The following is an 8,550-nucleotide window of genomic DNA, read 5'->3' as shown; positions in this document are numbered from 1 at the left end:
GAGATACTTGAATTAATATCATAATGTTTGAATTCATTGTTCAAATAGCTCATCTGTTATGCCCTTGGTTGAAGGGTTAAAAATCTTACCAGAAAATTCGAAGCACCAAGCGAAAGAAATCCATTATCTTTAGATATCTGCTATGGAGAAAGAACAGTACTGCAAGAATATTTTTATGTTTGCAAGTAACAGTAATGCAAGGTTCTTATAGCTTCAATAAATCAAGGACAGAATTGGTAAGCCTATAGTAACATATATTTTGCATTTTTGAGGTGAATTCATGTTTACTATTACAAGTAACCAGTACTTTTAATGTCCAAAAGTTTGCTCAACTAATCACATTTAAATGTATGTACAACAACATATGTCAGCTGAAATATCATGAAATAAGGTACCTTGTGTGTTATGACATTACATGCCCCAGATCCCTCGGGCTGATGCCGCTTTGTTGCTTGGTCGTGATGTTAGTTCGTATAGTATTCTGGAAAATATGTCCGAGTATCTTGGGTCACCAAAAAGCATCTCTGCAAATGCATTTTCATACACTAGTAGAAGAGGCTTGTTCTGTGGCTCTGATACAAGGTTTTCTAAAATAGTTGCCGCTTTCCTGCACACTTCTGGCACCGGATGTGGCATCTTAATAACTTTCAACAGTCTATCGATAGCCCTGAAGTTCAATTTAGTGGATAAGTCATTTAAATGTAAAAATCAATAAAGATATTGTGACTAGGTCAGTTTGCCTGTCTTACCATCGTTCACTAGCCAGCTTCAAACGGCAGTCCATATTTATTTCGGCAAGGTTATATAATGCACCAACAGCAGCTGCTTGAGCATCAGTAGCAGGTTGGCTCATGATATCAACTAAACGTTTATATATCTGCAATGCACAAATTAAGGTCAATGGGTTTATTGAATATTCACATAGTACATCTGTCAAAAAGGAAGGACATCAACCTGCGAAGCAGAAGGAAGTAGGAAAGGTTCATTATCAGGATTTATTATAACACGACCAATTAATTCAGCTGCAGCACAATGCCAGGCCTTGACAGCAGATCCCAACACTCCCATGAGAGCCTGGACTGCACGTTTCTCCCTGGATAAGGATCGAGAAACTCAATTACAATTTTGACATACAATAACTGAAATAACAAGTACAAAGTCACAAACTTACGTTATTTTGATAAAAGAAGGTTTCGAGGAACTGAAGATCCGGAGATCTATCAAAGGACCTATATTCACTATTGTCTCGAGGGCATTTGTGACAAGTTCTTCATCCTCTGTTAACATAAGAATCCAAAGATGACAAAAAGCATAAGAAGCATGATCAAAAGAAAATTACAGAGAACACTTAACATTCAGGTTAAGAGAACCGCATTTTAACATATTCTTCTCTGTGCAGAGTAGGACTTATCTAATTTGATCTTCTTTTTTTAAGGGGTTCTTTTATAGGGCAGGAGGGGCATTGGGATGCAGGATGAATGTAAAGTCTATCGAATTATGGAATCAGTCAAGACATCATTGGAGACTAGGAATAATAAAAATAGCCAGGCAGGTACACTAAAGTCAATGTGTTACACAATGGACTGACTCTTCTAATGGATTCCAAGCCATTTCTTTAGACTTCACCAAGCTAGTAGAGCAACATTATATTCAAGTTTTACATTGAAAGTATCAACTAAAACTGCATGAGTACATCCAATAGGTTGATATGAGTGTGTGTGTGAGAGAGAGAGAGAGACTGACTACCAGGTACAAAACCTATATCGCGGACTGGAATATGTTTGAAAGGTTTGGATAGGTTTTCAATGGAGACACAAGGCATAATTTCCACTTCAATGAGAGAAATTAAACCCGGAATATTCATTGGCTTAGCAGGTCAATTGGAGACATCAACTCATCAAGAAAGACAATATCAAAATCTAGCCAAATTATAACCATGAAGGCAACTTAAGAAAAAAAGTACCAGATACCACATATGGCAAACATTATAACTTTCCATAATAAAAATGTGCCACTTCACAGATATCAAGCTTGTAAGCACAACACAAAGACCATAAATATTAAACAGAGCTTCTTTCACACCTGTAACATAATCTGCCAGACATTGGAATAGAGTTTCTAAGCAATGTCTATGTTGGCCCATTATGACTTCATTATCGGGCATAAAAGAGAAGTTGCGGAGAATGTTTGAAGCAGCAACAGCGCACTGCTGCTTTTCAGCTCGCCCCTCCTCATCCAAATTAAATAGGCCATCTTCCTCAAACCACCAACCCACAGGGCGAGACTTGGTATTACTCTTCGGAACAGATGAATCTCTGTTGGCAGCTCCAGAACCAGTGCTGTTATCACGTATTACAAACAGTTACAGAGGTCTCATGCGCTGGAAATAAAGAACGTAAAAAAAAATTTAAAGTAATAAAGGCATATAAAAGAAGAGACCAGGAGATTGAAACCATCCTGAGTTACCTAGGATTAGGTACAGATTCATTCAAGTTCAATGCTTCATATCCAATTCCAAATCCAGTAACAGCTGAATTTGCACCCAAAAGCCGCACACGAGGTGCCTTTACAAGTACCCTTGGTAAGGCTATATCACGCCAATCATCTATCTGTTTAACAGAATATTGACATTATTGGCATGATAATAAAATAAATAGTAAAGAAAAAATAGAAGTTACATGGGAATCACACGTTGTGTGGTAGATATCAAGAAACATACAACTTGAAGCAAAGCATCAAGCAATCCAGGAATTTTGGCAAGAGGAGTCGCATCCTTGCGGATGTCATCTTTCTCCTTGAATGATAGCAAAGTGAGGGTATTTAGTGCCCATGTCAGCTCACCCTTTAATCCACTTTGAAGTGCCAGAACAATCCTTTTATTATTCTGTTCTGGTAAAGTAAAACAAAATTTTAAGAAAAATAAATAATAAGCAATGCATAGAATAAAGAGGCTGGCATCATCCTATTTCCATAGCCTTATCAAAAATAAATGCATCTAATCTTTTCTCAAATTCAACATGTAAGTCAATTTTTCAGTACGAACATCCTCTTATATAAATCTTGAAGGAATTTTAGCTATATAGTTAGTTGAGATTAAAAACAATCCGGTTCCCTTGGCTTGGGTTGAATATATGAAAAGCAAATACCTTCCTTCTTACACATGCAAATTATACGCATTACTCTTTTACTTTGTTCTATACCTAGTTTGGTGATCATAGAATCATATATCAGTACACAATGTCAGTACTCAGTCCATTCACTCCCATAATTGAATCTAAATGAGTAAGTAATCAATGCAGTCAAATCATGTGCTTCAAGATTTATAGTGTTGAGACATAATTAAGTACATAAAGGTGTGCTATCTCTAGCAACTTAAGCTTTTATATGAGATCGTAACACACTTCAACATGGTATCAGAGCAGGCAAAGGTCATTCGAGTCTCACTGCCATCAATTATAAAAAAGAATTTTCACGTGTTTGGCCCAAGAAAAAGAATCAGGCCCCGCACATGAGGAGACGTATTGAGACATAATTAAGTAAATAAAAGTGTGTTCTCTGTCTAAGTTGCTCGGACTCGGGTGCGGGTGTCCGATACGGGTGCGGATCTAGAGGTCAGATCCTTCATGATCTAAATTTACAGATTCGGGGGTACGGATCCAGGTACGGATACGGGTGCGGGGATTCGGCTAAAAATAATTTAATTATTTAAAAATAGAGTTATAAAAATATGTCTAAGTTATGAGACATTATGTGAAAAACTTACAAGGTATTCCGAGAAGGAGAAAATATTGAACAAGAGTAGAATTTTAGAAGGAGATAAAAGGAAAAGGACTGACATAGAAATTTATATATACAAGGTATTTCATTTTCTTCCATATCACCCTACCTTTTGATTTGTTTTCAAAAATCATTGTATCTGTCCCAAATTTCTACGTTGATTTTGGTCAAAGTACCCAAAATCAGTTGACCAGATCCGACACGGATCCCACACCCATACTCACACCCACGTCGTGTCGACACGGGTGCGGCACTGAAAGTGAAGAGTCCGAGCAACTTAGCTCTCTGTAATAGCTTAAGCTTTTAAATGAGATGGTCACACAATGCAACATGTAGCATCCCCTCTTACAAGTAGAACGATTTTGCATTCCATTTTCGGCTCAAATCGGCTGGTCATAACAATTTGGACTCTCCATGTTTTCAATTTTATGAAACCTTATTAATACCCTATATCCTTTTGTAAATAAAAACAAAAAGTAAAAGAACCCTTTTATTTCGGAGAACAAATATTAAACGGGCAAAGCAAGTAAAAGAAAAATCATTCCCAAGTTTCAAGACTTCAATGAAGAGTGAGTTCGTCCTTTTGTCCCTAGGTGACGCTACAGATTTGTGAAACTTTACGAAGTAAAGAGGGGTAAGAAAATTGTTGGAGACACAATGATGAGATTCTTCGTATCACACTCGATTTGGGACAATCTAGATCACATCCCAGACAAGAAGCTCATCATGTGTCAGAACATATGGCTTCAAAGAATTTGTCGGTGATGATCATATACTGTCATGGCTTCTTTAGACCTTTGGAAAAAAGAAAAAGAAACTTATTCGGCCCATCAGCCGAAACTGAAACTGCAATGATCCAGTAGGAACTGGGTCAATTGGAACATTACCTTCAAATGAAAAGATGTAATACCCACCAATTACTACTCCTTCCATCCCAATTTACATGGCACTCTAATAGTTTTGGGACGTCCCGAAATGTTTGACATTATTCAACTTAAATCACTTTCGCAAATGTCATTAAACCATTCAAATTGCAAAGTGACGTCATCGTTTATTTATCAAACTAATTTATCACCCAAGAGTGTAATATTTTCCTATTATTACGTACGTCTGAGAAGCTTTATTCACATTGCTTTCTATTTATGGGCTGAAAGTTCCAGATTGTTAATTATCAAGTGGAATGAAATTCTCTTGAGCTTCAAGTTTGCTCCATTTTCTCTCCAAATTTTCGTTGTTCAATTTCGAACTTTACACACTAGAAGAGCCAGACCCATACTAATTCTTGGGTTACCTAATGTTGGACTTCCATTGTCCATGCTCTAAATGTCTAGCAGTGTCCCGCATTGTTGTGGGAATGGTCTGTTGTCTCCTTATATGGTCTTAGGCAATCCTCACATCTTAGGTCCATTCTCTTTACAGACACATTCCAATCAAACAACATCAACCTTCACCGTTATATTTCAAATCCCTAAGCTCAAAAAGGCTGATAGGATTTACAATTCACAACAAGAAAGCCCAAAACTTTATTTAATCTAATAAAAATTTAAACTTGAAAAAGCATCAAGAAGCTTCATTTATAATCCCCAGATAGAAAATTCACATAGCCTCGATCCCTTTTACAACTTTTTACACCAATAAAAATTCATGGATAATGTATTCAAAGTTCAGTACTCCATATATATGAGCAAGATCGTTGGGACTAACCAGCGAAAGCAGAGTGGACTTGCAGGGAAGGGCCGAGGAGTGTTGAAGGAGCTGCTGAGTCAGCTGCTGCAGCCGCCGCGGCTGCAGCGGCAGCGTTGCTGCCTCCGCTTCCAAACGGCCGACCCCTTTTCGCCGGCGGTGCGGCGGAGCCACCCGTTGATCCGCTTAGCTTCGATTGCTCTCTTTTCTGCATTCTCTTTTCTCCTACGTTGTTCCAACTGTGAAAACGGAAAAGTCAAAGAACTTGGTACGAGGAAGTCAGGTTTCGGATCTTACTAGAACTATGGGCTTAGTATTTTACTTGGCCCAAGTTAGAGCCCATGGACTTAAGTATAGGATATGGGCCAATTTCAAACCCTCGTCAACTGAAAAATGTATTATTGGGCCTTGAGGACGAAGTTGTAGTTGAAGTTAGAAAGAAAAGAAAAATAAATAGCCGGTCGAATTCACTATTTACTTTTTCTAGCCAGTATACATAAATTATACATAGATTATATATATATTATACATCTGCCGACTATTGTAAGTTTAAGCGCTTGGGTAGGCGGTTATTTAAGTTAATTCTTCAAAAATTGAACCCAAATAGTCGTCTCCAAACCGTTTAAATTAAATCATATAATATATATGTAAAAATGTGTATAATAAATATATAATCTATGTATATACCAATTTAAAAAAAAAGGGTTTCCTTTAGTAATTTGCTCTCCAAACGGCTCTTTCTCTCTCATCGCTTTCTCTCTCCCCGCTAGTTCTCTCTTCTATCTATCTACTGTAATTCCACCGGCGTGACTGTCGGCAACCACAGGTAAGCCATCCTCTCTCCCTCCCTCCACATCTCTCCTCCATCTCTCCTCTCTCTTCCTCATCCCTTCTCTCTCTTCCCTCTGTCTCTGTGACGCGTCTGCCCAGCGTCAGTCACCGCCAGAAATTTCTGGCCGGCGACCCCAATCGCATCTCCTCTGTATTTCTTCTCCTCTCTCCCTCCTTCTCTCTTATCCCCCTAAGCCCGACCCTCTTTCCCTACTGCTCATTTTCCCAAAGTTTCTTGTGCCCAAATTTCAGTCCCAAAACCCTAGCATCCCCGCCAGCGACCTCCCTTGTTGTCCCCCCCCCTTCGTGTTTGTCCAGGTCTACCCCCGCGACAGGATGATACCCCCCCTATTGTTTTCGTGGTGGTTGTGTGTAATTTTTTAGGGAACTAGTTGCAGCTATCGAGACGAGCGCGAGGTGTACGGGCAAGCAGAGCGGAGCATCACCAACTGGTGTTTGCAAAGGTTGGTGAGAGTTGGAAGAAGCACGGCGGATTTTGTGACCTCGGGTGTGCACCAAGTAATATCTCCAGGTTCTTTCCATCGGGAGTTAGTACCTCCCGCTTTCATGTCCCTCTCTTTGTGATAGTTAAATTGTGGAAATTTAGTTAGCATTAGTTTAAGCATATTATTTGCGTACTTGTAGAGGCTACTTATTATCTTATAGTCGGGTCCTATTCTGTGTGAGTGATTTTTCATAGTATGTAGCAGGTACAGTGGTTGTGGTCTGGGATGGTAGAGTAAGTTCATGTCCTCGGGGGTGGGAAGGGAGTGGGGAGGGGTCAGGGGGTGGGACGAGAGGCAGGGAGGGTAAAGGGAAAAAGGGAGCTTGTAGGTTGAGGATTGGATCGTGGAACATAGGCACATTGACGGGTAAGTCTATTAAGTTGGCGAAGATTCTCTAGAAGAGGAAGGCCAATATAGCTTGTGTCTAGGAGACTAGGTGGGTAGGGTCAAAGGCGAGGAATGCAGACGAGTATAAGTTGTGGTACTCTAGGCTTGCGAAGGGTAAGAATGGAGTAGGTATCTTGGTGGATAGGGATCTTAGAGAGTCTGTGGTTGAGGTTAGGCAAGTGAATGATAGACTAATATTTATTAAGTTGGTGATTGGTGAGTGCACCATCAATGTCCTTAGCGCTTACGCGCGCAAGCGTGCTTGGATAAGGAGGTTAAAAGGCGTTTCTGGGAGGTTTTGGATGAGATTGTGCATAGTATTCCACCTGCTGAGAGGTTATTTATAGGAGGGGATTTCAATGGCCATATTGGATCGGCTGTTGATGTCTATGGCGAGGTGCATGGTGGCTTCGACCTTGGGGATAGGAACAGATGAGGTACCTCGCTGTTAGATTTCGCTAAGGCCTTTGAGCTGGTGATTGCAAACTCTACTTTTCTGAAGAGGGGGGAGCATTTGGTAACTTTCCAAAGTTCAGTAGTGAAGACCCAGATTGATTACCTCATCCTCAGAAGGTATGATAAAGGGTTGTGCAAGGATTGCAAGATTATCCCAGGCGATACCCTCACAACTCAGCATAGACTCTTAGTAATGAACGTCAGTATTATAATAAGGAGGAAGAAGAGGCATGCTCATGGTCGACTGAGGATTATATAGGGAGCCTTAACTAAGGATAAAGCCCAGGAGTTGAAGGGGAGGCTATCAGTTATGGGAGCCTGGATGAGTAGTGGGGACACGAGCGTTATGTGGTCAACGACGGCGAACTATGTTAGGGAGGTAGCGAGAGAGGTGCTAGGGATATCTAAGGGTTACTCTGGCAGGCACCAAGGCGACTGGTGGTTGAATGACATAGTCCAAGTCAAAGTGGAAGCGAAGAAGTTAGCATATATGAAGTTGGCAGGGAGCACAAGCGAGGAGGAGAGGATAGAGAATAGAGAGAGGTACAAGGTAGCGAGGAAGGAGACAAAGCTGGCGGTCATGGAGGCTAAGAATGCAGCGTTTGGTTGCTTGTACGAGGAATTGGGGGAAAAGGCGGGGATAAGAAGTTGTTTCGGCTGGCTAAGGTGAGAGAGAGGAAGGCTCGGGATCTGGACTAAGTAAGGTGCATCAAAGACGAGGATGGTAGAGTATTGATAAGGGAGTCCCAGATTAAGCAGAGATGGCAGACGTATTTTCATGATCTTCTAAATAAAGATGGGGCCGGGATATAGTGCTAGGGGATTTGGGGCATTCGGAGAGTCTCCGAGACTTTAGGTATTGCAGGCGCATTAAGGTGGAGAAGTTCGCATGGGCTTTGCGTAAGATGAG

At 40.5% G+C, this 8,550-nt stretch overlaps 2 protein-coding genes across 2 annotated transcripts; one reads left to right on the top strand and one right to left on the bottom strand.

Annotated features, from left to right (window-relative positions):
* Positions 1–230: 230 nt before the first annotated feature.
* On the bottom strand, positions 231–5,709 carry LOC104106166 (armadillo repeat-containing protein LFR-like). The gene is made up of 8 exons (XM_009614658.4): positions 5,482–5,709; positions 2,720–2,889; positions 2,467–2,609; positions 2,083–2,339; positions 1,172–1,277; positions 955–1,093; positions 750–877; positions 231–667 (listed from the first exon to the last, which is right to left on the bottom strand). Exons 1-8 carry the CDS (start codon positions 5,672–5,674, stop codon positions 412–414), a joined length of 1,392 nt encoding a protein of 463 aa, XP_009612953.1. The 5' UTR covers positions 5,675–5,709; the 3' UTR covers positions 231–411.
* A 2,241-nt stretch (positions 5,710–7,950) lies between these two features.
* Positions 7,951–8,310, top strand: LOC138898391 (uncharacterized). The gene has a single exon (XM_070184452.1). The coding sequence runs from the start codon at positions 7,951–7,953 to the stop codon at positions 8,308–8,310; it is 360 nt and encodes a 119-aa protein (XP_070040553.1).
* Positions 8,311–8,550: the final 240 nt, after the last annotated feature.

The sequence above is a fragment of the Nicotiana tomentosiformis genome, chromosome 9 (assembly GCF_000390325.3).
Source record: "Nicotiana tomentosiformis chromosome 9, ASM39032v3, whole genome shotgun sequence".
NCBI lineage: Eukaryota > Viridiplantae > Streptophyta > Magnoliopsida > Solanales > Solanaceae > Nicotiana > Nicotiana tomentosiformis.
The sequence above is the reverse complement of the archived record's forward strand: the minus strand, read 5'-3'. Positions and strand labels throughout refer to the sequence as shown.

Coding starts and splice junctions, on each gene's coding strand:
- LOC104106166 (XM_009614658.4), bottom strand. CDS start 5,674: ATGCAGAAAAGAGAGCAATCGAAGCTAAGCGGATCAACGGGTGGCTCC. Junction 2,340..2,466: donor GAATCTGTACCTAATCCTAG/GTAACTCAGGAT, acceptor ACGTGATAACAG/CACTGGTTCTGGAGCTGCCA. Junction 878..954: donor TACTTCCTTCTGCTTCGCAG/GTTGATGTCCTT, acceptor TGTGCATTGCAG/ATATATAAACGTTTAGTTGA.
- LOC138898391 (XM_070184452.1), top strand. CDS start 7,951: ATGGGAGCCTGGATGAGTAGTGGGGACACGAGCGTTATGTGGTCAACG.